General features: G+C 44.0%; 4 protein-coding genes, 1 long non-coding RNA gene and 1 other non-coding gene across 7 annotated transcripts in view; 2 read left to right on the forward strand and 4 right to left on the reverse strand.

The window, feature by feature from the left end:
- Positions 1-27,134, reverse strand: part of LOC142896876 (uncharacterized) — a 267,438-nt gene that overhangs the window by 195,043 nt on the left and 45,261 nt on the right. The gene's annotated exons all lie outside the window — the stretch shown is intronic.
- On the forward strand, positions 1,267-1,338 carry trnat-cgu (transfer RNA threonine (anticodon CGU)). Its single transcript has one exon. It is a non-coding gene; the product is annotated as a tRNA-Thr (tRNA).
- pla2g10 (phospholipase A2 group X) lies at positions 3,939-7,164 on the reverse strand. The gene is made up of 4 exons (XM_076038781.1): positions 6,976-7,164; positions 5,546-5,714; positions 4,885-4,991; positions 3,939-4,395 (listed from the first exon to the last, which is right to left on the reverse strand). The coding sequence occupies exons 1-4, from the start codon at positions 7,010-7,012 to the stop codon at positions 4,247-4,249; spliced, it is 462 nt and encodes a 153-aa protein (XP_075894896.1). The 5' UTR covers positions 7,013-7,164; the 3' UTR covers positions 3,939-4,246.
- Positions 8,373-18,474, forward strand: zc3h7a (zinc finger CCCH-type containing 7A). Of its 2 annotated transcripts, XM_076038568.1 has the most exons (23): positions 8,373-8,528; positions 9,623-9,727; positions 10,909-10,948; positions 11,142-11,345; positions 11,785-11,943; positions 12,524-12,604; positions 12,749-12,802; positions 12,920-12,959; positions 13,032-13,288; positions 13,512-13,722; positions 13,815-13,843; positions 13,946-14,090; positions 14,183-14,338; positions 14,415-14,620; positions 15,484-15,584; positions 15,666-15,847; positions 15,937-16,010; positions 16,216-16,349; positions 16,441-16,546; positions 16,764-16,872; positions 16,975-17,108; positions 17,336-17,499; positions 17,856-18,474. In XM_076038568.1, the coding sequence occupies exons 2-23, from the start codon at positions 9,660-9,662 to the stop codon at positions 18,043-18,045; spliced, it is 2,844 nt and encodes a 947-aa protein (XP_075894683.1). In that variant the 5' UTR covers positions 8,373-8,528; positions 9,623-9,659; the 3' UTR covers positions 18,046-18,474. The 2 variants fall into 2 exon arrangements, with proteins under 2 accessions (XP_075894683.1, XP_075894684.1); XM_076038569.1 differs by lacking the exon at positions 12,749-12,802.
- Positions 15,586-20,016, reverse strand: rmi2 (RecQ mediated genome instability 2). The gene is made up of 3 exons (XM_076038570.1): positions 19,556-20,016; positions 19,057-19,254; positions 15,586-15,857 (listed from the first exon to the last, which is right to left on the reverse strand). The coding sequence occupies exons 1-2, from the start codon at positions 19,860-19,862 to the stop codon at positions 19,103-19,105; spliced, it is 459 nt and encodes a 152-aa protein (XP_075894685.1). The 5' UTR covers positions 19,863-20,016; the 3' UTR covers positions 15,586-15,857; positions 19,057-19,102.
- On the reverse strand, positions 22,476-27,070 carry ubfd1 (ubiquitin family domain containing 1). The gene is made up of 7 exons (XM_076038638.1): positions 26,800-27,070; positions 24,585-24,857; positions 24,286-24,494; positions 24,125-24,190; positions 23,928-24,033; positions 23,731-23,813; positions 22,476-22,892 (listed from the first exon to the last, which is right to left on the reverse strand). Exons 1-7 carry the CDS (start codon positions 26,813-26,815, stop codon positions 22,782-22,784), a joined length of 864 nt encoding a protein of 287 aa, XP_075894753.1. The 5' UTR covers positions 26,816-27,070; the 3' UTR covers positions 22,476-22,781.

Raw genomic sequence — 27,134 nt, forward strand, 5'->3', positions numbered from 1 at the left:
AAACAAACAAACAAACAAACAAAATCAGCAAATCTTGTGAGAAAAGGAGCAAATATACAGTATGTATGTCTTATATTCCCTCCACTAACTTGTCCAGCTGTCAAAATCCCCTCAAATTCCCATGAAAATGACTGTCACACTGTAGGGCCAGGTTGTATTATGTTCAATGTTTCAAACTTTGGCTACTGTTGTTACATTGGACATAAAAACACGAAATTTGTGATCCATAATCTTTTTTTTTAACCCCAAGTGTTACACAAATGTAGTAAGGCTGGACTGAAAGCAGTATTACATTACTTGTAACTCTACATTAAATTCTGTGACTATTGTTTCTTTGTAGTTTACAATGTAGAAGAAGCCGATGCCTCTGCCTTTGTGCTGGCGTCTTGTTGTAAAGGGGGTCAAGGTGAGTACGACTCCACATCTGTGATTTTCACCGCTAACTCATTCCCACTGGAAACGAGTCTTATTCATTTTTCAAACAGCCTCTAGGATATATGATCCTTTAAAAAAGAGGGGAGGAAGAATATCCCTTTAGGCCACGATTCATCTTTGATGTGTTGAAAAGAAAGACAGGGAAAAGATGCAGTCAGGCTTCATGCATATTGTATTGGCAAGGGGGAATTACGAGCAACCTAAGCTAACGTATTCTCATTGTTGTTAGCCATGAAGGATAAACTGCAGTCACTGATTGCTAGTAAATGTAAAAACAAACAAACAAACAAACAAACAAACAAATAATAAGCAAATAAATACCCTCCACCCCAGAAACAGTCCGGTTTAGTTAGATACACTTATCTTTGATTTAAGGGAACCGAACTCTGAGAGTATTCAACCTTTGTTCTTTGACCTTCAAGTTTTTAAAATGACTTCCTGAGTCATGCGGATGAGCCTCCGCCATCACGTGCACAAAACAACTAATTTTCCGATTCATTAAACAAACACACAAACACAAGAAAAACCTCTGATCCAACTGTGATCGAGAATTAAAAAAATAAATAAATAAAAAAATCCTGACATTGCCCATAACAATTCACCTTTAACATCGTTTTACGCAGAATTGTCGCCGAATCCAAGTTACGTCTTTGTTTCTGAGGAAGGTTCCGAGTGACTCCGAAATGCGAAAGACAACACTCGGATGAGAACAGCCTCTCCGTGTGGCCAAATGACAACGGTACAGTGCAATGGCGCGTTGCGTCCCTTCATGCAGTGACCGTCGGCAGAATGCATTACTTTGTATACGGATAGAGGGACCTAAGTGGCGCAGGCGCGGTGGCCAAGTGGTAAGGCGTCGGTCTCGTAAACCGAAGATCGCGGGTTCGAACCCCGTCCGTGCCTTTTGTGAAAGTCAAAACCATTTCGCATTATGAACATATCCTCTTTTGTTTAAAAAAATGATCTGGTAATTTAAAAAAAAATCTACACAAAATCATTTTAAATCAAAGCACGTATACGCTAGCATGCTAACGCGCTAGCCTGTTCTCTTCCTTCACTTTATCAACCGATTACTCCTGGCCTGTAAGATATGACGCCTTCATCTTTTTTATACAGCTAGCAGTTTGTTTCTCATTTTATATACAGCAGAATATGAACTTGTGTTGCCACATTAAATGCCGTCAATTCAACTGCAATCAAAGCGCTAAACTAATACTCATCAAGCAAAATGCTGTTTCAGTTTCCTGGGCAACACTCGTCAGTGTTTAATATTTGTATCACGCTGCTCCATCTGCTATAGTGACCCTTTGCAAAATGGATGCAGTATTATGAACAGGTTAGCAGTGGACGAATGAAAATAAACATCCATAATCCATAGAAGTCAATAGTTATTCAATTGCCCATATACAACCCCCCCCCACTAAACAATAGCTCACATTCATCAGACTGCCAAGGCCATTGAGATCGTTCCTCGCAAGAAGCTTGTTTCCATGGCAGCACATGCATGCTTATACACACTTCGTTTATTGAGAACCTCCCAGCCCCCGCCCTGTTCCTCATCCTATAGAAAATAATAATCTAATCTAGACATCCTTTTTTTCTTTTTTCTTTTTTTTTTTGCTGCTCCTGTGCTTTAGAAGCTCTGCTGGTTTGTGTTGTTTCACTCAAATCAGAGCTATTTTAATGAAACTTAAGCATGCTGACGTCGTCAAGACTTGTAGGGATATGACCCAGTCTCACACTAGTGGCAATGAATGTGTCACCTTAGCTTTCTTCCAGTAAACTAAAGAAGTTTAAAGGAGCACTCGAAATACTTTTTTGATTCTCACGACCAGGGGCTAAATTCCAGACACAAAAATAAGGTTTACTCCCCTCCAGCCTTTTCCTCAGGTATTTCTGCCCCAGTGCAGGCAGTGTGCCACTGGCAGTAAGAAAACATAACCTCAAAGGAGGCTCTTGTTATTGGCTAGATGGGGGTCACTGCAAGCAAAAGACAAAATTAGCACTGGCATTGTTTTCACTATTTCTTACCCATGAGATATTAAGTTGTCATACACACTGGACCTCCAAATACAATTTACTCAGCGGGAAACTTTTCAATGTCTACCAACAATGGATTTTTTATTTTTCACATTTTCCTTCATCATTTATCTTGCTGCTTCTACATGAAAAGAGCCTTCAGTTTGAGAAAAAGGAAAAGGACAAAAGAGTGTGTAGCATGCAGTATATTGGCAGCAGGTCCAGGTCTGCTGTCAGCTGCACACACATCGATTTCCTTGTTTGCGTGGGCTTTTGGCATAGTGAACTACATTTGAATTTTTTTTTTAGACGATAAACACGTAGTATTGTTGTCCACCAAAGCCTGCTTTCAAGGGAGAGCTCTTCCTTCAGGTCTTTGTGTGAATGCAGTCAAACTGACCCTGCACACAGAACATTTCCGAAATCCTTCAGCTTGTATTTCTTGTATCCGTCTCCCTACCGTTTCTTCCTCAATCTCTCATGTAGCACTTAATAAACACTGGCAGTTGCCCGCTGGTTGTGTCAAAACAAAAGGAAAGCTGACTGGCTGTGGAATCAAATGGATTCTTTTTTTTAAAGCTAACTGGAAATGCCTTCTTTTGGAGGCCGCCAATATGAACGAGAAAGACTTGAAATCTGAGCGATGCAGCTGCTGTGCAAGATTAGAGAAGAAGCACTTTTGTCAACCATATTATCCTTAAAAACACATCAAACTGAAGGCAAAATGTGTAACATCACAGAGAGAAGATTTAAGTTCTCTATTGGCCGAAGCTTAAATGTCTGCGCCCTGTATTCTGACAATACAGAATTAGGAGAAACACTGAGCAAAGCTTTAATTATGGCACCATTAGTATTTCTTTTCATTTGCGCTGATTACAAAGGCGGAAACAGGAAACTCCCTCTGGGGAAAAAAATGTCTGACTTGAGAACGGAGGGGGGGTGGAAAGGTGCCTGCTTGAAAACATGTTTAAAGTTGAACGTTGGACACAATCGGGTGGGAAATGACTCTGATTTATTTTACTCCCCTGTCCTGGACTTTGAGCGCAGTGATTGCGGCATCATATCCCATTTGACTCAACGCTCTTGAACATTATGCCAGGCGGTGCGAGTGTGAGCTCACGGCTGACGCTGAGGGGCATTGAAGTTTGTTTTGGCTGAAACATTTGGGTGGATGCTGTTTTCTGCAATTACAGTGATGAAGGCGTGTCACTGTAAGCGAATGTCAGAAAGGAAATGAAAGCCTCGCTGTGACAGCATGACGTGAATGAAGGTCCTACACCAAACCCAAAACCCCTTAGGGTGTAACCAGTATTAAGTCCTCTCTCTCTCTGTCTCTCTCTTTCTCTCTTTCTCTCTCTCTCTCTCTCTCTCTCTCTCTCTCTCCCTCTCTCTGTTTTAACTTTTTACTGGCCTCTAGCTCCAGTCACTTCAATTAAAAATAAATTGTTTTTTGTTACTTTAAAGATCAAATCTACTTAAAGAGGATGTTTTGATCTTATCCTGTGAAAAATGTCACGAATATTGTCTCTGGACGGCCTGCCTGCCTGGTTTAGGAATTATGGCACCATCTGCAGGTGATAATGTGAACTTGGCACAACGCAACACCCCAGTTCTTATCGTGTGAACTTTTTTTTTTATTACTAAAATGCTGATTAACTGTATTCTTAACAAGCACACCGTACTGACAGAATATGTTGAGTCTTGCAGCAATGCTATTATTATTGCGACATTTATTTTTAAAAAGAAAAAACAAAGGCACACAATTTAAGCAGGACACATTCATGAGTCATTGTCAGTAAATGCTACACAAGGGCTCTTTGTCACCGCACATAAAATCTGGCCATACGGAATATTTTTTAATGAAGGGTGCTTTTCTTAAACATTTGGCGGCGTTTCTGTCACACTTGCACAGCATCTTTTCGCATTTGTCCTCCAGATCCTCTGCAAATTTAAATGGAAGAGAAAGAGAGACAGAGAATGAGTGAGAGAGAGGGAGAGAGAGAGAGCGAGAGAGAGAGAGAGAGAGAGGACTGTCAGATATAACTTGCCAGATGGTTTGGTTTTCGACCTAAAAAAGAACAACCACACACACACCAAACAGTCACTTCACTGTTTTAGATTAAACTTTATTTCCCCTCCATGTTTCACTGCCACGTTTCCAAAACTGGTGTCACCTGGAAAGTAGGCTGGTGTTGTCAACGATTATCAACAAAACACAGTTTTAGGCGTAGTTCATCTAAAACTGAGACTTCACAGTGCACATGTTCACCATCTTTCATTGCATCTGCATGAGGTGCAACTACTTTCCTCTGTGAAACTGCAGACTGGTCATGTGAGCGAGAAAAGGGGTGAACTACTCCTCTCAATTGGATGTGGGGGACAAACAACAAAATACTTTAAAATAAATAAATTAATAAAAAGTTACACTACCACACTCAGCTGTCCTGTCTTCGCACGTCCAGGCGTAATTCTTGGTTTTTGTGTGGCAGCCAAAGATTTCTGCTTCCCCATAACAGCAATCATGCTTGTGGCAGCACCTAGACAGGAATTAACGCAGTGATTAGTGTTTTCGTTGCTGAAGACTGGAGGCTCGGTCCAAGGCAGCCCACCACGGCTATTTTTAAAGGCAGGGCGTCAGGGTCGCGGCGTGAATTTTCACAACAGGTAGTAGTTAGCAGTCGTCTCCTCTGAGGGAGGGTTTTGGTCTCATGTGGCCAGGAGGGAAAGCAAAGGAGGCGGCAATTAGGATATGGGCGTGCCCTTCCTGGGGCCACACTCGAGGTAATGCAGCGTGTTGGTCTGCCTCATTTGGACGACGCCCCCTCTTTTCGTACCCAGCGCCCTGCACTTTTCATTCCATCCCGAGCTGTGCGTTCTCAAGCTGGATGGCGTGATTGGCAAGTGGGAAGTAAAGTCGTCCACAAGGAGGAATGAACGGATGGATTGTACGTTTTACTTTTTTTTTTTAGCACATGCCAGACCGTGCAGGCAGCGTGCACGGTCTCCGTCTAGCGTTCCGGCTTCCTTGAGGACAAAACAAAAGAGACTTGACAGCGTTGTCATTTTCATGGTGTGCATGTTATGTGTTTACCAGTCGGCCTTGTCTCTGGGCCAGCCTTGGCCACCCAGTCCACAGTAGCACCCGTACATCATGTAGGCCAGGGCGAATCTGCCCGTGCTGCATTTGATGGCTCCGGCCAACTCCAGCAGGCCTCTCTTCGACCGCACGGCCTTGCGTGCAGACGCAACAGCAATAGCAACTGCGGAGAGAAAGAGACAAAGACAGAGAGGGATCAACTCGTGCATCACATTTTTATTGTGAGGCTACAGAGCACTGCACTGGACACGCACCACTGCCACTCTAAGGGCTGCGCTTTTTTATTTTGTATGTTTTTTTTTACAGATTTATTGGTTGGAGGGTCCCAAATTTTAGACATTGACTAAACAACCTTGACTATTGAAAACAGCACAATTTGCCCTTTGTTTACAGACTCCTGCAAAATTTTAGCTTTCCGCTATACTCTGGCCTGATTTCTACAATTACACCTTTTAAGACAGTTTCTCCAGTGTAGTGTAGAGAAAAGGAAGTAAAGGATGAACAGAGGGAATTGTAACAGTAAAATAATATGGGAACGTTCATCATTCCCCCTGCCAGTGCAGTCTATGTCTATGTTTTGGCACAGTCACCAACCAGCAGCCAGCACTAGTGAAGGCACTCAGATCAGCCGCAGGGCTTCATGCATGAAAGCAGTCCCCAGTGCACTGCTTGCACACAAACAACAGACTCTCTGCTGGAAAACACACTTGTTCCGTGAGCTAACGCAAACACCAGAGGTGCACTCAAGGCTTTGGTCAGGTGAGAATTACAAAAGTGACAAAAAACAATCCCACCTAATCGTGACTTATCACAATCATAGTCGATGATTGACTTTAGATGACATGATAGGAATTATGTAAATTGTTTCTGAGCAATGGGAGCCAAGTTCTTCTATTTCATGCCTTTTTGTTTGACAGTTGTGCTTCTGTGTATTTTTAAGTATGATATGATGTTAAAATCTAGTTGGAAATCACACTTTTCAAGGACTTGATTTTGCAACCCTGCAGCACGATGTGAATATGATGTACACATGCACATGCACACACGAACACACACGCACGCGTGCACACACACAGCACATTTGCAGAACAGCGGCGCAAAGTGCAAATAAAACTGCTTGGCTGGAAGCATGCCTGTTTGTTCAATGTCAGCAGAGGAGAGAAACTGTTTAGCAGGCAACTCACCTTGAACACAGACACACAGAGTCTTGAACTTGACATGCATGTCTCCGTTCAAAGCAGGTGAAAGTTAGAGTTGGAGTTACACTTCAGCACATTATATAAAGATACATACCGCAGTACAGATTTGTTATTATTAAAGGACAAAGTGTTCCTACCAATACCTGGACTAACATTGCATCGTCTCAAAAAATATCTGCTTCATCAAGTTCAGTGTTGATCTTCAGTCGTTTCCAGCCATCTTACCTGAGAGCAGGAGAAGAAGCCGGTAACAGGCAGCCATGGCTTGGCACAGGCAACTGAAGTGTGAGACAACACTGTGTGTGTAAGACAGAGAGAGAGGGGGGTTTTAAGGAGCTGAGAGTTTTTTTTATAGATGCTGCCCAGTAATCTCCTGAGTGTAGCCGTTACTTGATTACTGCTCCCTCTAGAGGAAACAGGCCTGCAGCACGTCTTCCAAACTGCAGACCGGCCAACTTGACATGTGTATATACAGTACAAGCTGAAAGACTGTTGTTGCTGCATGTATGTATAGGAAGACAAAACGAACAAAGTTCATTTGTCATTACAATAACAATATTAGTTAAATGCTTTAATTGAACATTAATTAATCTACACATCAATTTGCAACTTTAAAAACAACAACCTTTCAGGTCATTTTCTATTCTATTCTATTCTAATATTTAGTCTTCTTTCTCTTGTAAATGCCAGTGAGGCAGTGAGCCAGTAAGCTAAATAGGAAAGGCCTAGCAATAAAACAAACACAAAGTCATACTGTGTTTGTAAAGTGATTTCCTGAGCATTACGTCAAATGTCTTAGAATATAACTAGCAAGATCGCTAATCTGAGAAATGGTGCATAGTTTAAAACTAACACAAATTGTTCCTTATCATTGTGCTTCATCTTCATAACCTGTTTTTTAGGCTGTACATTTGCAGCAGGGGATAACACTGGATTCCGCCATCATCTATTATGTGTGGATGTCCGGCAGATAAATCATGCTTTTGGTTTCGAAAAGCAGGAAACCCAGTGTGTGTTTGTGTCGGTGCTCAGGATGTAGAGTAGAGTAGGCAGATCCCTCAGATTCAGATTCCTGGATATCTGATTATCTTTAGCTCAGTGGATCCATTGTCATGGAGCATTCCGTCAACGTTTGGATAGGGTCAAACTACAGGACAAACACACCTAACTGGAAATCCCTCTGTCAGTGAAGCATTAATAAACCCATACATGATGTGTGATGAGCTGAATGGAAAGATTCCAGTGCACAGTTTAATACCAGCGGGAGGCCAGATGACAATAAACTATAATGTATAACAGTAACCTGGTAAGAAGGGACAGCAGTGAATGAGCACTGTATTTTATTGGTTATCCAATTAGAATAGTAGTAATACGATAAAATAGAAACTTTATTAATCTTTAGTGAGGGAATTTTTGAGTTAGCTTTTTCGCTAAGCAATGTGACAGTCGCTAAAGCAGCTTGATTTTTAAATTGGACCTTTACATATGATATTACTAAGTAATGGCTGTCGTTTTTCCCAGTCCTCCGACTGAAATGCTCTCATGCTCCTCCGCTGGAGCAGGGGGCAGCATTGCGCTCCTCATGATGTTGACTACACCTCACTCCGTATAACATCACGAAGAAGAAGAAGAAGGAAAAAGAAGCAAAGGGCGGCCTGATCCAACGCAGTCACGTTACTTGAAAGCAAGTTATCTTTGCTGTAGTGGGGAAAAAGTCACTTAAACGTTTTTGGAGCCAGCCAACTGGTGGCTTATTTGGAACAAAAAAAGACACTTATGTGAGTACGTCTAGCACATATCTAAGAATGATTTAGATTTATTTACATTCTGACAATCGGGAGCTTAGCACTCGCTATTGTTTGCTTTATGGGACCAAACTTGGACATGCCTGCGCTTTGTTAGGTTCAGTGTACTTTCTAGAAACTTGATTGGGTAAATGTCACGTAGCTCGCAAGGTCGGCGCGTTGTAGCAGCACAAGTTCGTAGATTATTTCCCCCCCTTGTTATTTTTTGATGACGCTTCGCTAGCCCAGGTGGGGGGTGATGCTCGCTCACCAAAAAGTCGGTCAGTGGTCTTAAACACGTTGTCGCACGCCTATCATAAGATGCTACGACAAGCCTTTTGAAATTGGCCCAGTACCGCCAACTTCCTGATTTACGAGTGGTACCCCGTACCATGACTGGCGGGACAGGAGAAAAAGCAGAAATCGGGCTCGTCATCCTGATAAATTAACTTGACCACTATTAGTGTTCACTGCGCGTTAACGGCAAACGTTAATTCATACTTGTCCGAAACACGACAAGAAGCGTCAACTAGGTGGTGGTGGTGGTGGTGGTGGTGACGTCATCGAATATTTTAAAACACAACTCATTTGGACAGACTTTTGCTTGACATTGTTTGAAATCTGACGAATCCCTCTCGTCATATTTCCGATATTTGACCTGCTTTCAGACGTTGCCATACAACATTCTTCCAACGCGTCATACTTTGACGTAACCTCTACAGTGTCTTATTCCGCCTATATGATTCATATGTTTTGGTAAATGATAAAGCCTTATTATTATTATATAACCTAATCGTGACTCTGTAGTTTAGCCTTATAATTTTTTTTTTCCGGAACTACCCTTGTGTCGTCATCGCCAAACGCCGAAGCTATTAGCCAGTGAAGGCTTGCAGGACTCGGCCCATGTGGAACTCTCGTTGAAGTAAATGAATAAAATATCATCAGTCAGTCAGCCAGTTTCTCAGCGATAGTTATTGTTGTAGTGGTGGTGATGATGATGATGATGATGATGATGATGATGATGATGACGATGATGACGATGATGGTGTGTTTTTGATAATTCACGTTGATGTACATCGTTATTCCAGGTGGTGTCTAAGGAGTGCGTATTGAAAAGACACAAAGATGTCAGGAGTGTGTCCCGACAGAAGAAGTCGTTGGCAGGAGATCCAGAAAGGCCTGCAGTTTATACAGTAAGTGTCATCGTTTTGGTCACCTGTGATGAACTCACTTGTTTAGAGGACAGCTCTTTAGCTGTGGCCAGTCCTTCACTGCTTATGCTGCTGCCTGAATGACTGCATGACGTACTATTGACTTGTCTGCCTGCCTGCCTGCCTGCCTGCATCTGCTTTTGCTTTTGCTTTTGCCTTTGCTTTCCTTTTGTTTGTTTGTTTGTTTGTTTGTTTGCTGGTTACACTCTCATCAGTGCAACACTTCTCTGAGTTTCATTTCTTCTGTTCTCACTGAGAAAACAAAACTAATACTTTAAGTGATGCATTCATGCGTCATCATTGGGCAGCAGAAATGGAAGCGTTATCATACCGCTGCAATTATGCTAATGTTGGTAAATACTGTGATGCCATTGCCAACATACCTAGAGTAAGACTCACTGACAATGCAGCAGCTTTGGGTTCTAAGATCTTTAACAGGGAACGTGGGACCAAGAATAACAAATCTGAAACCAGAACAATTCAGATTTTTCATGCTTTCCATCCTTCCAATCGCTTTCACGTCCTTTCACAGAAAACCGTGTTTTATTTAGTCAAGTCATTTATTTGATGCAGCAGAAGACCTCACAATTAACTAGAAGCGTTGATTCGTTTGGGCTCAGTTTCAGCCTGATGCTGCTGGAACCACCCGGGCAGAAGTGCTGATTTCATATCAACCACTGACAGTACCTCAGTTGTTTTGATGAAGATACTATGGCAGTTCTTCCTTAGAAATTGCTTGTTCTTGCTTTGTGTCTCCAGTCTCACTTGGTGGTCATGTCCCTTTAGTGAGTGGCTGGCTGTTTGCACAGTGAGTGTTGCGTTTGCTGGCTTATTTGCCTGTTGAACGCGCTGCCATCAGAACCTGGCCACTCACACACACAGTCACTCTCATATACATCAATTTTTTATCATGTTTTCATGTTTGATGCCCTCATGTCTTCACATCCATTTTAACCATAAGACTGAACAGATACATCTCTGTCTCACCAAAAGTGCTTTTCATATAAATCCCATTTCCTGAATTCCAAGGAAATGTGTAACTTAATGAGATAAATTGATTGAACAGATTCACTTCTGTTCAGCTTCAATGTGGTTCCTGCTGAAGCTTGGCTTCTGTTTAATGATACCCAAACTGTTCCTCTGCATTTTTTTTTTTTTCCCAGATCAACGCTGCCGTATCCTGGCAGTCAAGAAGAGTATGAGGTAAGCAGTGTCAATGGTGGCATGTGAATCTCAACTCCAGCTGTGCTGTTCTGACTTGAGCTCATTTTGGGGCTAAAAGCAAGTGTTGTGAAAATAAACCTTTAATATCTCTCTTCTAAAATGAATGCCCCTGAATGAAACAATAGCTGATATATATATTTTTTGTATTCTTTTTTTATATTTTAATCCATAGGTCTTCATCAAGGACCTCGTGTGTCATCTCTTTGGAGAAGGAAACGATTTGTTCAGAGAAGGCGATTGGACCAAATCCATAGAGATGTACACAGAAGCCTTGAACATCACAGAGTATGCCGACTCTGAAGATATTTGTATACCAGCAGGTTTACTGGAAAAGCTCTATGCAAATCGAGCCGCCGCATACTTAAATATTGTTCCGGTGAGTAGGAGGGGCCTGTCGAAGTGATAATCACTTGACTCCTGGCAAGCAGCTCTGAGGTCAAACCGGCTTTTAGTAAACTGAGCTTGACTGCATTACTGTGTATTTAGTGGAAAATGTATTTCAGATACTACATACAGTGCCCATCTTATCCATACTGTAGGTCAACTGACTGGTTTAAGCATGTGTATACTAATCATTATATTATTATACACAAACATCTGAACTAAACATAATATTACCTTCACAACCTAAAGAGGTTTTCATGTCTTCACAGCATGTTTTTATAGGAACAATTTTTTTCAGGGACGCCCTTCCCAAAACTAACTAACTAACTGCCTGAACGTGTAAAGTGAATTCATGATGAGGGAACGTCTCCCTTTGTACAAAGTGTCTCTAACCTCTGCTTGTTTTTGTTTTTTTTTGTTTTCTTTCACAGGGATTGTACGACCAAGCATTAGAAGACTGTGAAAAAGCTCTTGAGCTGAATGAGGGAAACTACAAAGCACTGTACAGAAAAGCCAAATCCTTGAAAGAGCTGGGGCGACAGCAGGAGGCCTACGAGGCCATTGCCAAATGCTCTCTAGCAGTGCCTCAGGTAGGCTGCATCATCCATCCACCCTCCAGCTTTCAGACCAGGGACTGAAAAAAAAGAAGGATTTTTTATGATCTGTTGCGTTGTCTTGTCTTTTCGTTTTTTATTATTTACTTACAATTTATTGGCGAAATAGAAGGAGGCTGTGCGTATGCCAGTCAAGTCCCGCATGTTGCATCACACGTCCTGCATTGTTGTATAATACCACACAGGGAGCTGCATCAGTCAGAACAGGTCCTGGCAGGAACCTGCGACACCTGCCTTTCATCTGCAGGAGAATAAAGTGCTGAAACTCAGAGGAGCAGCAGCACTTTAGGCCTCATTTAGGACAATTCCTCTGTCATGGTCTCAGATGTGAGCCTATATGATTAAAATCAAATGTTTACTGTTATAAGGAAGCAATTTTGTAGCACTGGTGGCTTAAAGCACGCCATAAATGAATCAGGTTCCATCTTTAGGGGCTTATCCGAATGACAAAATAACTTTTAAAGCAGCCACACGGAGGTAATGAAACGCACTCAGAGCTGCCCGAGCTGCAACTGTCAAGGGAGGGTGACTCAATACGTTTTTGTTCTGTTTTTAGGATCCTAGTGTCACACAGCTGACTCAGGACCTTGCCAAAATTTTGGGATTGAAAATCCGCAAAGCTTACGTGAGGAGTAAGGTACGTGTTTAAAGCGCCAGCGTGATGAGCGGCTTTAGTTTTGAAAATGTGCAAATGTGGAGACGGTAGTTTCAGAGATGCCAGTGTTTGTTCTTTGAATTGAATTGAGTGTCAACGGCGGAACATGTTTTCCTCCTTGAACAGCCAGCCTTGAATGTTTCTGAAGGACCAAGTTACCAAGATACCTCATGCGACAAGGCAGGCAACGACTTTAAAAATAAAATAAATAAATCATTCAAAATCTTCAACATGCAGTGCTTTTTTTTCTCTTTTTTTTAAATGTTCCAATTCATATTTTCTTTTGTTTTTCTTCAGCTTTCCTACAGCTCATCTTCGGTTGAAGAGATTGAAATCGGTAAGTTTTGCGCCAGGTCGACGTACAGACGAAGACGCTGACGACCCGCTGACTGTTGACCTCTTTGTGCAGAAGCAGATCAGCTGGCAGCGCCGGCATTCAGAGCAGCCCCGGCTGCAGAGGAGCTTCCCCCCAACAGCAGCGTCTCCTCCGTGTCGTCCTGCGAGCCTCCCAGCTTCGAGTCTGGACCCTTCGCCCTGTCGGTGTCCACGCCCACGAGAAACGCAGAACCCAGCCTGCTGATTCAGAGCAGCCCCAACTTTGACTCGGACATCATCGACGACGACCTGGACGACCTCCTGGACAGCGCCGGGCCGGAATCCCCCATGGTCTGTGAGCTCGGATCATTTTTTTTGTCAAATTCACATCAGATTCCTTGAAATCTAATTATTTTTTCACTCCATTTTTTTTATTAGAAGCATAAAATATTACTTCCATGGTATTTGTATCCTGTCGAACTGAACTTTGGTGTCTATTTTGATTTCGGTTGTGCTTTGCTCCAGGCACTGAAACGTTGCTGAACCTAACCGTGACTTCTTTCCTTTGCCTCAGATTTTCCCCTCGGCGTCGGAACCCCTGAACCTGCTGAGCAGCGCCAGCCCCTTCCTGCTGCCGTCGCACACCGGGCCCTTTGTCCCCGGCGGCAGCCAGCAATGCACCGTCAACCTGCCGCCGTTGTACCACAAACCAGGCTCGGACGCATGCTTCAACATGGACTTCCTGGACAACCTAAACCTAAACATATCAGACTTTAAAAAACCAAGTAAGATTGGTTTGATTTGGTTTTGGTGGTCGGTCTTCTCGGTCAGGAGGAGTTCAGCAATAACTCGTCTCTCTTTTTTTTTTTAAATCTAGATTTTGCTCAGAGGCCTTTTGCTCCACAGGTTGGTTGTTGTTTTGTTTTTTGTTGTGGTCTCTCTGGTTCTGGTCAGATGAAACTCTCAGCTAGATGTGCGGCCGATCTCACTTCTCTTGTTGTTTTCTAGGTGAACAGCAGTGCGGCCCCGATGGGGATGGCGGTGGGAATGCCGGAGGTGAAGGAGCTTCCTGCTGCTGTGGAGTTTGCAAAGAACCCTTTAGCCGAAACACACGAGTTCAGACAGGCCTGCTCTTTATGTTTCATGAAACACGGTAAGGGGTCGTTTGACAAAGTCCAGTTTTGTGCTCTGCATGTTTTTGCTTGATTTATTCACGTCTTTATTCTGTGTTTCCCGTCCTCGCAGGTCCAGACGTCTTAGATTACACATTTTACCAAACGACGGAGCACAAGTGTAGGAAAGACATTTTGGTGGGCCGGAGAAAACACACACTAACCTGGAAGCTCATCCGTCCCCGACCTACGAAAACCCTTTACGCCGGGCCCTATTACATTTGCAAAGGTACCATTTACACTGTCAGAGATGTGTGAGCTGTATCGATGGTATTTAAACGGCTTGCTGACCTGCGTCACTACAGAGGTCGCCGCCGGGGAGCCCTGCATGTATCCCGGCCACTGCACGTTTGCGTACTGCGACGAAGAGATCGACGTGTGGACGCTGGAGCGGAAAGGATTCATCTCCAGGGAGCTTCTGTTCGACCCCTTCGGCTCCAACGGCAGCATCAGGCTGAGCGTCGCCAAGATCTTACAGGAGCATCATGGCATTTTCATGTTCCTGTGCGGAGTGAGTCTTCCGCTACTTTGCGAGAAGCCACTTTTTCAAGTGGCGTCGTACCAGTTGGCTATAATTTTAGAACCACTGAGCAATTTACAAAAGCAAAAAGAAAAATCCACACAAAACATTCTGCTTTGTCTGTAGACTTTGCACTGAGGAGAAACTAATTGTAAATGTGCTTTTACTTGGGAGATGCTTCGTCAGACGAGGGGGGAAAAAAAAACAATTTTCTGCTGTCAGGACAACAGATGGTCGCTCACAATGAGCTGCGTTCACAAGCACCGCCGCTGCCGCTGCTTCTTCCAGAGCAGATTTGAAAAATGGGGCCATTAAGCAGAAAAATGTTAATGATAGGAGACGGTATGTGGAAAAGTTCGGCACAGCTTCATCTTCAGTCAGGTTTGTTTGGGCGCCGTTTCTCGTGATGAGTGTTCCTGACAGTTTTCTTTGGAAAATTATTTATTTTAGCTCCTTAACATTCAGCACACAGTAGATTGTCTGAATTTTTTAACAGTTTTTCTCTAAAAAAAAATGTTCTTGCGACTAAAGTCCAAGTCGAGTCTGAGGCCACCAGAGTCTGTTGGAGTCGATGCATCAGGCGCAGAGAATAGCTGCGTTTCCATGACCACTAGAATTGTGCAAAATCTAACCTATGGCAATAAAAACCTGGTCATGCAAACACCTAAACTTTGAAAAACCTCTCAAATGTTTACACTCCAGTCAGCCGCTGGTCGCGTTCAGGAGGAAATCACCTCAGCTGATCATGTGGTTTGAGTGATTGCAGGCGTAAAAAAAAAGCTTTTTTTTTGCGAGGATGAGACTCCTCACTGTGTGGAAATGTTCCAACCAGGCGATCATTACTTGTTGTGCAGGTGTGCTTCGACCACAAACCCAGGATCATCAGCAAAACCAACAAGGACGATCCCTCCTTCTGCTCCCACCCTGTGACAAAACACAACTTTGAGAACCACAAGTGAGTCCTTTCACACCTTTTACTGATTGAGCCACGGCCGAAGCAGGAGCTGGATCTGGACTGGTTTTGTCTTTTTGTCAGGTGCCTGGTTCACATTTTGAAGGAGACCACAGTCCGTTACACCAAGATCAGGCCGATGAGTCCAGTGTACCAGCTGGACGTCTGCCGCCACGAGGTTCGCTACGGCTGCGTCAGGGAGGACGACTGCTTCTACGCCCACAGCCTCGTCGAGCTGAAGGTCTGGATGTTACAGCAGCAGCGCGGTAAGAACACCTGCACAGAAGAAAAAAAAATTGGATATTTCACAACAGATGTGACTTTTTAATTTTTCTTCTCTATTGTTCTTTAAAAGGCATCACTCAGGAAGGAATCGTCCAGGAGGCAAAGACGTTTTGGAATGCACCAGATTTACCGCAGGCCGCCACGGTAATGCTGCGCTTTATCTTAACTCTCAGCTTTATAAACCTGAGCACGACGCCGGTGTCGTGCTATGTTTTGTATGGCTTTACAATTTGGTCTGGATGAATATAAAACTAGATACCATTTTACCTTTTGGATAAGATTAACACAAACTAAAAACTTTAAAACACACGACTTGAAACTCATTTTTCTGAGCACTTTTCGTCTGCAGCTTTCAAATGCGCGGAGACGTTTTGGGCCTCCGAACCTGAAGCTGATGTTTGTGTGCGGCCAGTGCCAGAAGAATGGCCAGGTCAGCGAGGCCGACAAGAACAGGAAGTATTGCTCAGCCAAAGCCAGACACCCGTGAGTCTCTCAAACCCTTGAAGCAAAACTAAAGTAGTGTGTGTTGTTTGTCTTGATACTTAACCAAAGACACATCACCTTCTTGGCTCAGGTGGACAAAAGACAAACGGGTGGTGCTTGTGAGTTCCCACGAAAGGAAGAAGTGGACAACAGTTCGGTCACTCCCGACCAAAAAACCAATCCCAGCCCAGTTTGAGGTATGTCTGTATATATTTTATTTTTGATTACAAAAACCTTTCCTTGAAGGTCCATTATTATTTTATATTTTTATCCATTGATGCTGCCCTGACTGTTCCTTACAACCTGCAGGTTCTTTGAGATTTTGCATGATGTCGCACCCTTTTCAACTCCATTGCTTCTGATTAAACCAAACCTCTCCCATCAGCTCACTAAGTCCCTCCCTTCTTTTTCTAGATCTGTATGCACGTGACGGCCGGGAAGAAGTGCGTCTACATCGGGAATTGCACATTTGCGCACAGCGCCGAAGAAAGAGACCTTTGGATCTACATGAAGGAGAACAACAGTAGGTTTTTCAATCTTTATCTGAATTCACCTCTGGTGTTTTGAAGCCTGTGTCATCACACTGCCTGTCGTCCCTCTCTCCTCCCCTCTTAACCCTGTGCAGTTGCAGACTTGGAGCAGCTTTATGAGCGGTGGCTGCAGTCTCAGAAGCCGGGCTGGGGTGAAGAGATGGCCAACAGCGTAGCGCGGGTGAACGGCAAACAGATCCACATGCCCACAGACTATGCTGAGGAAGTGGTGAGTCCATCTTCAGCGTCTCTTTACTTTTCCTAGTAATATTGCTGATGTGCGCTGTTGTCGGAGATAAAAATTCGATTAATGCCTAATCTTTAAATCCCTGTAAGTATTATTGTATTTATTCCGTTTCATTTTTTTTTTCTCAAGTTATTAAATAGTGATGATGGAACAGATGGTATTTTGTCATCTATGTAAAGGCACTTGTATTTTCTGTTTCTTTTTTACAGGCGGGTAACCACTGCTGGCTGTGTGGCAAGAACTGTAACAGTGAGAAACAGTGGCAGCAGCACATCACCTCGGAAAAACACAAAGAGCGTGTTTTCAATTCGGAGGACGATCAGAATTGCTGGCAGTACCGCTTTCCCACGGGCACGTTTAAAGTTTGCGAGAGGTGAGTTGATGAGCGTTTTGGCTGGTGGAGCTCGTGAGGCTGTGTGCTGCTCAGCCGGGAGAGTGTTTTTGCTGCCAAGTCAATCATAACACTGCTGCTGCTAACAGGGAGAAGTGGAAGGACAGAAAAGCAGCGTTTTTAATTGGTTTGTGTGAAAATACCCACAAACATTTCTGCGCAGGGATGTGACCGTGCATTCATGTGCACTCTAAAAATTGGATCTGCATTTTTGTTCTTCACCACATGAAATTTGTCTTGGCTGAAGGCTTTATTGTACATTTTTTTTAAAAAGTATAGATTTTTGATTTCTTCGCCGTTTTTCGGATGGCTGACCTTTGACCTTTGAATGCCAACAGGTTCCTCAAAGATACCTGCACGGAGGAAGAGCAGTGTAAGCTGGCGCACGGCGAGCAGGAACTGATGGAATGGAAGGAGCGCCGGGAATTTCTTTTGATGAAACTTGCTAAAGCCAAGAAAGATTATCTTATAGCACCGAATGACAATGACTTTGGAAAATACAGTTTTCTACTTAAAGATATTATTTAATCTTTTCATGACAACTTCAAGACGTTGGTGATAATTATGTTCACTTGACAAGTAGTTCGGTATTCAGTCGAGAAGCCAGACAGTTCTTTTCAGTGCCATGGGAGTGCACGCAAACTGGCCTGATCCAGGAGCACAGCTGCATGATTGGTGGCGTACTGTGACTTAGAATCGAGGAATATTCATACTTAAATACGAAGAGCTATGACCTGACGCCACGAAGCACGTCCCAACAACAGCGAGGTGATTGACCAGTTTACCCAAAGAAGGAAAGATCTTTTGATTTTAAGATTCTGTGGGTGTTAAGGACATTTATACGTTTTTATGTTTCAAGTATCAAAAGTTAATTTTTGCACTATCATTTGTCCTTTACGCAAATATGATAAATTGCATTTCCAGTATGACGTACAAATGCAAAATAAAGACTTTTTTAAAGACTTTTTTTGGACTGCTGTGTTTTCCTGTGTGCCGAACCATGGACACTTGGCTTGAGAGTGCATTTTTGTTAGATTGTCCAATAACGTCATCATCTCAGCACATTTGGGGAGAATTGGAGTTGTCACCCCTGTTTTTGAGAGAGAAAAAAAACATCAACATAAATCAAAGAAGTAATTGTATAATGATTTTATTTCCCTGCTAATTTTAGACAGGTAAAGCATTTGCCCTCGTTCACCTTTGCCAAGCACACCATGTCATGATGAGCTATCACAGAACAGTCATCCCTGTGTTCTGGCTAAACTAGAGGCAGAAGCCAAATTTTCACACACCAAAAAAAACAAAAACAAGCCTATGCTATGACTTTTTGGGCAATTCTGGTCAGGTTGAGATTCCACACTTTCATTTAATTTCATGAAAGGCTATCAACAGTCATCCCTGTAAGTCTGGGGCGTCATGACCCCTATTTTCAAACAAACAAACAAACAATTTTTTTGAAAGTTTCTTTCATAGAACAATCATCCCTGCACATGTCCCCTAAGTAAAGTCTAAAGACTATTTACATGCATGACAAGTCACCTTTGCGTCCGTGACTTCGCAGTCTCTCCGTAAATGACCTTGTCGATCAAGACAGAACCTGCTGCAGCTCCTCCACCTCCAGTTTCCACATACGTCTGTGAATGTCAGCGAGTTCGGACAGGTCTGCCATCTTCACCGCACGGACCACTGGCTCTGGAGTGACAGTCTGGATGACCCCCATCACCATGACATATTTACCTGGGAAATGAATTGAGGAAAACGATGGTGGGAACAACAACAACAAAAAAAAGAAGATTAAAGATGAAACTTTCCAAAGCAAAAAATAAAAAAAATAAAAATAAAGAACGGTAATGAAGATAAGTAAAAAAACAAAAAACAAACTGTGTGTGTGTGTGTGTGTGTGTGTGTGTGTGTGTAATGTGTCTGTTTTTGGCCAATGTTATTTTATCTTGTAAATGTCCACCATATAAAACTAAACTTTAAACCTCAACATGTTTAAACGCCTTCTTATGAACCGTTCGAGGTAAAGGTGACTCACCACGGGACAGACACGGTCTCCCCTTGGGGATGCTGTTGACTCCTTGAACCGCGAACGTCCCCGTCTCGTCCACGAGCAGCGCGCTGTCTCTGTCCAGCTGCACCTCCAGGACGGTGCCCTGCATCCACACCAGCGACGCCTCCACGGTGGCGCCCCTGGCCGCCTTCACCGCATAACACACGTCGCTGCCGCCGGCCGCTCGCCGGGCCTCGGCCTTCCTCAGCTGACCGGACAGCACTTTGACCGGCGGAGGGCGCTTCCTGTCGGTCACAGCCTCGGTCATGCGGCCCGGCTCCACAGCCGACATGCTCCCTGCTACTCCCGCCAAACAAACCGAGGAGGACCGGAAATGTTACAGGCACGCTTCCGGCTTCAATCGGCGGTGCTAAACGTTCCACAGCGACTAGTGATGGGAATTCCGGCTCTTTTCAGAGAACCGGTTCTTTTGGCTCGACTCACTAAAAAGACCAGGCTCTTTAGCGGTGGAGAGGTGGAGATCGCGATCGTTTACGGAGGCGGGTGCGCGCTGCGGTGGCGGCCGGCGGTGGAAATCATTAAGCCAATCAGGAGCCGGCTCTCTTCGTTCACTTCAAAGAGCCGGCTCTTAGAATCGGTTCGTTCGCGAACGACCCATCACTAACTAAAAGTTATTCATTTTGAGGGGCTGAGCTCGAATGAGCCAGCCTTCAATATCTTCAAAGAAATCAATCATTTTGTCTTAATGCTGCAAAAGCGTAAATGTAGGTGGCTTGAAAGTTTTGCGTGGGCTGAGACAAACAAGACATTGATGATATAATATTGTTGGATTCGCTGAGATTACTTTTCATTGAATGACCCATTGAAGTTGAGGTACATGTATGGGCATGTATTTAATGTACTTTTTTTGGTTGGTTTTTCTGATTTTCGGAAATCTTGCAATATACATCTCTGTCTCATGCTGAACTATGAAAGTATGGTCATTTTAGTGAGTTTCGGGCAGATTCAATTATTTCCTCTCTTTTTTTGTCCCAGAAAAAAAACAGCATTAAATAGAATGATCTTTCCCCCCAAGAAGCGCCCATGCCAAATTTGGGGCTCCTAGCACGTGAGGAACTCCGAAACCCTAACCCTAATTTCAGCCTTAAGCGTAACCCTAACCCTAATTTCAACCTTAGCGCTAACCCTAACCCTAATTTCAGCCTTAACGCTAACCCTAATGCCAAACAAGCCTATGGGGGTCAAAAGTCAACTTTGTCCTAGAGACGTGGGGCCACTTGCAGGTTCATCAGGATCCCTAAAGAAGCGCCCACACCAAATTTGGGGCTTCTAGCACGTGAGGAACCCTGAAACCCTAACCCTAATTTCAGCCTTAAGCGTAACCCTAACCCTAATTTCAGCCTTAACGCTACCCCTAATGCCATACAAGTTTATGGGGGTCAAAAGTCAACTTTGTCCTAGAGACTTGGGGCCACTTGCAGGTTCATCAGGATCCCTAAAGAAGCGCCCACACCAAATTTGGGGCTTCTAGCACGTGAGGAACCCCGAAACTCTAACCCTAATTTCAGCCTTAAGCGTAACCCTAACCCTAATTTCAGCCTTAACGCTACCCCTAATGCCATACAAGTCTATGGGGGTCAAAAGTCAACTTTGTCCTAGAGACGTGGGGCCACTTGCAGGTTCATCGGGATCCCTAAAGAAGCGCCCACGCCAAATTTGGGGCTTCTAGCACGTGAGGAACCCCCGAAACCCTAACCCTAATTTCAGCCTTAAGCGTAACCCTAACCCTAATTTCAGCGTTAACGCTACCCCTAATGCCATACAAGTTTATGGGGGTCAAAAGTCAACTTTGTCCTAGAGACGTGGGGCCACTTGCAGGTTCATCAGGATCCCTAAAGAAGCGCCCACGCCAAATTTGGGGCTTCTAGCACGTGAGGAACCCCGAAACCCCAACCCTAATTTCAGCCTTAAGCGTAACCCTAACCCTAATTTCAGCCTTAACACTACCCCTAATGCCATACAAGTCTATGGGGGTCAAAAGTCAACTTTGTCCTAGAGACGTGGGGCCACTTGCAGGTTCATCAGGATACCTAAAGAAGCGCCCACGCCAAATTTGGGGCTTCTAGCACGTGAGGAACCCCGAAACCCCAACCCTAATTTCAGCCTTAACGCTAACCCTAACCCTAATTTCAGCCTTAACGCTACCCCTAATGCCATACAAGTCTATGGGCGTCAAAAGTCAACTTTGTCCTAGAGACGTGGGGCCACTTGCAGGTTCATCAGGATCCCTAAAGAAGCGCCCACACCAAATTTGGGGCTTCTAGCACGTGAGGAACCCCGAAACCCCAACCCTAATTTCAGCCTTAACGCTAACCCTAACCCTAATTTCAGCCTTAACGCTACCCCTAATGCCATACAAGTCTATGGGGGTCAAAAGTCAACTTTGTCCTAGAGACGTGGGGGCACTTGCAGGTTCATCAGGATCCCTAAAGAAGCGCCCACGCCAAATTTGGGGCTTCTAGTACGTGAGGAACCCCGAAACCCTGGCTTCACCACGGACAGAGACACGCAGCGGGCCGGATGTGGCCCGTGGGCCGTGGTTTGCCCATGTCTGTCCTAGAGACTCTGGGACACTTGCTTTTTCATCAGGAGCCCCCAAGACACACCCACGTCAAATTTGGGGCTTCTTTAGGGTTAGTCTTGTTTTACACAAGCTAATAGGCCTTCATTTTCATTTTATTCGAGCCAATAAAAAACATGAGCTTCCTATTGGCTCAAGTTGTGGTTTTACGCGGGCCAATAGGAAGCTTCGTTTTACATGAGCCGATAGGAAGCCTCATTTTACACTGACCATTACGAACCCTCATTTTGTCACTGACCAATAGGAGGCCTCATTTTACGCACACCCGAATCAAAAGCAAAGTAACTAACAATGCCAAGTGCATTTATTTCATTAAATAATTTTTATTTCTTTAAGAATAACTGAGGAAAAGTGTTAGCAATTTCTGTACAATTGTTTCATCATATTCCCTTGGATTTGCTGAAAACCTTACATGATCAACAGGGCTGAGCAATGTTATGCTGACGCATAGTGCACTTTTAACCTAAAAACAAGATGATTAGTCCACGGGCATACGTCCATTTCCTTCCAATGTGTATTCCAAGGTCCTTTCACCTGGCTCCAGTTTTTCCATTAGCTCCTCCTTCTCTTCCTCCTCGCTCCCAGTTCATCATCAAAAAAAGAGGCACATTAGAAATACTGCCATTTTCCAAGTACTGTGTCTTTGATTGCATCGACAAACTGTGATGGCACCCAGTAGACCCAATACTGAGACGCTTCCGTTGGACCCAACTGGAAAGCCTGGGCGGTGGGGAGAGCACAGGGTTGGATTGAATTATTTCAAATAAAAGCAGCGCAGACAAACATCATCAGTTGTAACTCAGAGAGGGTTTAAAAGCATTTCACTTTAAAAACTCAAGACTAAAATTTCAAAATGTTCGAGGGCAGTGATGTCACGTTTCAGGTGTAATGTGATGTTTTTCTGTAATAACATTTCTTTATTACATCTAAACTGATACAAAGTTTAAAAATACCGATAAAGTTTCTTGTTTTTGAACTTTTAGTGCATCACCTGGATGCTCTGAAATAAAACTAGACAGACAGAAAGACTTTTACATATGCATAAAATTGTGCCAACACATCTTATGTTTATCAGTTCCCCCGTCCTCCACCTGACTGTGTTGTCTCTGCGTGGGTGCAGCTGTATGGCACATTTCCTTTCACATGATACACGCAGAAAAAAAAAAAACAATGACGGCAATCTGAGCGAGGGATTTGCTGTCAAACACGGGAGGCAAACAGACACCGAGGTTAATTTAGAGAAGGCGCTGACATTTCCCGCCTGGCTGGAGTGCACAGAACAGCAAAGGGATGAACTCCTGACTGACACAGACACACACACGCCCCTCAGAAGGTTCAGTGAACGGCTCAGCCGCCACACACACACACACAGACACACATAAGTCTTTTATTTAGTATATGTGGTTCAGTGTGATGCATCGCATCAATTTATTTCAGATCCTTAGCTTTTTGAAATCCTCTTAAAAATTCCTCTTACGTACGCACATGCACAACTGTAAACTGAACTTCCTGTAGCACGGATAGAGTGTGACGTGCATGCCTTAGCAGGAGACCTCACCATCATGTGATAGTCCTCGTGGCCTTCGATGGGTTCAGACACTACATTTTTAATGGAGCCCATTGGGACTTTCTCCGTTCTCTCTGTGGAGGGAAACACGTTGAGAACAAAGGCAGGTTGAACTGTCGGCGCGTTGCTTCAGCAATAAATTAGGAAAAGAAAAAGGGGGGAAAAAACGAGGTCAGCCACAGTCTCACCCTTTGTTCCGAGCCACAACTGATCCTGCTCCAGTTTGAACGTGAGTCTAACTTTTCCACCGGACTTGTTAAACATCCCGGATAGAGGCACTGTTGGTAGTCGTTCCTGTTCGCACAGCAAAGCAGCTGGTGTTAAAATACAGCAGAAAAACCTAACGCAACATTTTGGTTTGTTGTTTTTTTTTTTGTTCCCTCACCTTGACTCCTTTAATAGATGCCATTATATCATCTGGTTTACCTTTGTCCAACACTTTTCTGTGTTGCTGAAATCACAAAACAGACACAAAAATTAAATAAATTAAATCAAAGCTCCAGATCCAAGTTATCAAACTCTGCACAACTGCCATTTTTTCCGCACCTTTTGCCTGCACAATGGCTCCTTCTTGTTTTCTTCAGCCTTCACTTCCTGCTGAATGGCCTCTTTGGGCGTATTCACAGCTAACACGTCATTTATCGTGGATCCCACCACCATTATTTTGGCACCATTAGTGACCTTGATTTCACGTAGCGTCTTGTCCTCGGGAAGCAAACCTTTGTACATCACTTTCTGCATGGACGGTGGAAGACCTGGAGAGGACATAAAAGGATGTTTGATGACTTCAGCCTGAGCAAAAATACCAGCAAAGGTCACGTCTGTCTCGAAGCAAAGTGCTTTACCCGTAAGAGAATGAATGCTCTCTTTTAGCTTAGCTCCGGTGTTGTCAATGGGAATTTTCAGATCGTATTTGTTTTTGTTCCAGATAATCTTCAAATCCACCATCTCCTGCTGGCCGTCTGCATCGTCGCCGTTGCTAATACTAGAGTCCTGAGTTGTGGCGTCTGTGTGAACTTCTGCGTCTTCTCCCCCTGCGTCTTCTCCTCCTGCGTCTTCCCCGAGCGGCTCGGCTCCTTCTGGCTTTGCCTCTGTCTCCATTAAGACTTCCCCACTTCCTGAAGAAGAAAATATTCATTGAAACGTTGTGAGTGCGGCTAAAAAAAAATCCGTGACAAAAGGATACGAGAACAGTCTGTGAATAGAACAAAACTGCAAAAAGCGTTCAGTGTCCGTGTGCTCAGTAATTCCTCAGAGTCAGTCAGTGTTTTTACATCGGATCTTGAAACAGCACATGAAGTGTATTGTACAACACACTTTGGTTGAATAATGCTGTCAGTTCACATTTGGCCGTGTGTCCGGAGTGATCCCATCACAAGCACGCAGCTCTAATTCCATCAGTCGACACTTGGCATGGCCGAGCGGCTCTTGTGACGACCTGCGATCGGATCTCACTCTGCACCAGACGTGCATAGAAACACGTACATCCCGAGATAACACACACACACACACACACACACACACACACACACACACACACACACACACACACACACACACACAGGGAATCATTTAAGATTTTGTTCACAGAAAATGTGTTCTATGTATTTCAAGACCATAACTAATATATAATGTGAGTTTTCACAAAAAGACTTTCCCCTCACTGAAGAGGCAACCTGCATCGACAACAGTCTGGCTCATGACTTCCTCACACAATCAACCTGTCAAGCTGATTTCTTCTTTGCATTTGACCTCACTGCCCTCATACCCTCCGCCGCAAAACACCGACGAAGAGGCGGATGGAATCTCCCATCAGCAGTCTGACAACCTCTCATTATTTGATGTTTTGAATAGTCTTGGACCGATCCAACCCAGATCCATTCATCCTTTCCATCCCGGTACTGAGGAGAAGCTCAACATTTTAATCTCAGCTAGCCCCAACTCTGTCTCCTGTCTGTTCCATTGCTGTTCTCACCAACGTCTACACGTTTCCTTTTGTTCTAGCTGTCACTCTCACACAATTTAGTTACAGTAAATATAAATTTTTTAAAAAAACCCAGAGAATGTCCGTAAACTAGTTGTCTTTTAAATGGACCTACTGATGAACTCGTCACTTCATTCAGCCAGGAGGATCTATAAACAGCCAAACCAAAACCTAAAACAGCTCCACAAGCAGCCAGGAGAGCAAATGTCAGCCCAACAGCTGCGAAGGAGCCTGGTGGACAACAAGATAAGAAGAACCACCACCGTGGTCTGGTGTGACTCGGCACTATGAAGGAAATCCATCTTAATCAACCGGGGTTTCCTGACAAGGCCCCAATGCCAATCTGCCACAAAGAGTTGACAGCTTGACAATTTCACTTTATTCGCCTTTGCATAGATACACTTCACGGCGACTCAGTGAAGGTAAATTCCAAGTTGTGTGTCACTCGACATCCAAAAAGTGACCCTACTACGCGCAGTTTCGCTTTAAAGCTCACCTTTATCTCTCCGTCTCTACGCGCTCTTTCCAGCACTTTCCGTGGGCGACTTTCATTTTTACAGTGTCAGGCCTTAATGTAACGGGTTAAAAGAAAGAGGGCGATGACGGCAAAACCGCGCCAAACATAGACACACGACCTGGTAATAAATGTTTCGTTCCTCGATTAAACAACGAGGTTTTGTAAACGCCGCAGGGCATCGAACGGAACCGTTACAGCACATTGCTGCTCCTGCGTCACTTTTCCGAAAACTGCCCGTATTTAATTGGGATACCGCTAAAATTGGCTGGGGGGGAAACAAAAGCGCGAGCATGAATCACAAAGTAGCTTCCCGATTTCTTTTTGTCACGGACACATGCTAATTTTGACAGACGTTAGCCGCCGTTGACGTTAGCTAGCCGCAGCACTGCTCAGCACTTTAAGGGGAAACAACCGCAGAATAGACAATCGAATCAGTGACACGGGCGAAAACACGAAATGCTGCGACTGTCACGGTGACATGCTATTCATGCGCAGTGGCTGGGCTCACTGGAACCATGTCAACGAGTTACTGCCGTGCGGATATTTTCTCTGTACCTACCATCCTGGGTCGCCATGATGATTGTGTACAATCTGTTGTAGGTTGTGGCAAAGAGATTACAGAGATCGGGATGAGCTCTGGTGTCCAGGAAGCAACTACTCTAACACGCCGGAAGTCGTCAAGGGGAAAGAGATTCACAGTCGCACGCCAAAAACATGAAAAAACTGTATGGTTGTAGTGACATCAAGTGAGAACAGACTCACCCTTACAACATTAAAACATTGATAGCTGTAGTTTGCCGAGGACGGGAAAGAAGGCATGAAAGTGCGCATGCGTCCTCGAAAGTTATCGAAACACGGCAAATTAAGTTTTTTCCCCCGCTCAAACATCTTTGG

This window comes from Nelusetta ayraudi, unplaced genomic scaffold, assembly GCF_046127955.1.
Source record: "Nelusetta ayraudi isolate G7.1 ecotype Tasmania unplaced genomic scaffold, CSIRO-AGI_Nayr_v1 ptg000057l, whole genome shotgun sequence".
Lineage (NCBI taxonomy): Eukaryota > Metazoa > Chordata > Actinopteri > Tetraodontiformes > Monacanthidae > Nelusetta > Nelusetta ayraudi.

Excerpts from the sequence above, each read along its gene's own strand:
- pla2g10 (XM_076038781.1), bottom strand. The coding sequence starts at position 7,012 with ATGGCTGCCTGTTACCGGCTTCTTCTCCTGCTCTCAG. Across the intron at positions 4,992-5,545 it reads CCCAGAGACAAGGCCGACTG|GTGCTGCCACAAGCATGATT; the intron begins GTAAACACATAA and ends ATTCCTGTCTAG. Across the intron at positions 4,396-4,884 it reads AGACAGGACAGCTGAGTGTG|AGGATCTGGAGGACAAATGC; the intron begins GTAGTGTAACTT and ends TTAAATTTGCAG.
- zc3h7a (XM_076038568.1), top strand. The coding sequence starts at position 9,660 with ATGTCAGGAGTGTGTCCCGACAGAAGAAGTCGTTGGCAGGAGATCCAG. Across the intron at positions 13,844-13,945 it reads AGAGGCCTTTTGCTCCACAG|GTGAACAGCAGTGCGGCCCC; the intron begins GTTGGTTGTTGT and ends GTTGTTTTCTAG. Across the intron at positions 15,848-15,936 it reads GATGTTACAGCAGCAGCGCG|GCATCACTCAGGAAGGAATC; the intron begins GTAAGAACACCT and ends GTTCTTTAAAAG.
- rmi2 (XM_076038570.1), bottom strand. The coding sequence starts at position 19,862 with ATGTCGGCTGTGGAGCCGGGCCGCATGACCGAGGCTGTGACCGACAGG. Across the intron at positions 19,255-19,555 it reads GAGACCGTGTCTGTCCCGTG|GTAAATATGTCATGGTGATG; the intron begins GTGAGTCACCTT and ends TTCATTTCCCAG.
- ubfd1 (XM_076038638.1), bottom strand. Across the intron at positions 23,814-23,927 it reads GTTGTGGCTCGGAACAAAGG|AGAGAACGGAGAAAGTCCCA; the intron begins GTGAGACTGTGG and ends TTCCCTCCACAG. Across the intron at positions 22,893-23,730 it reads ACGAGGACTATCACATGATG|GCTTTCCAGTTGGGTCCAAC; the intron begins GTGAGGTCTCCT and ends CCCACCGCCCAG.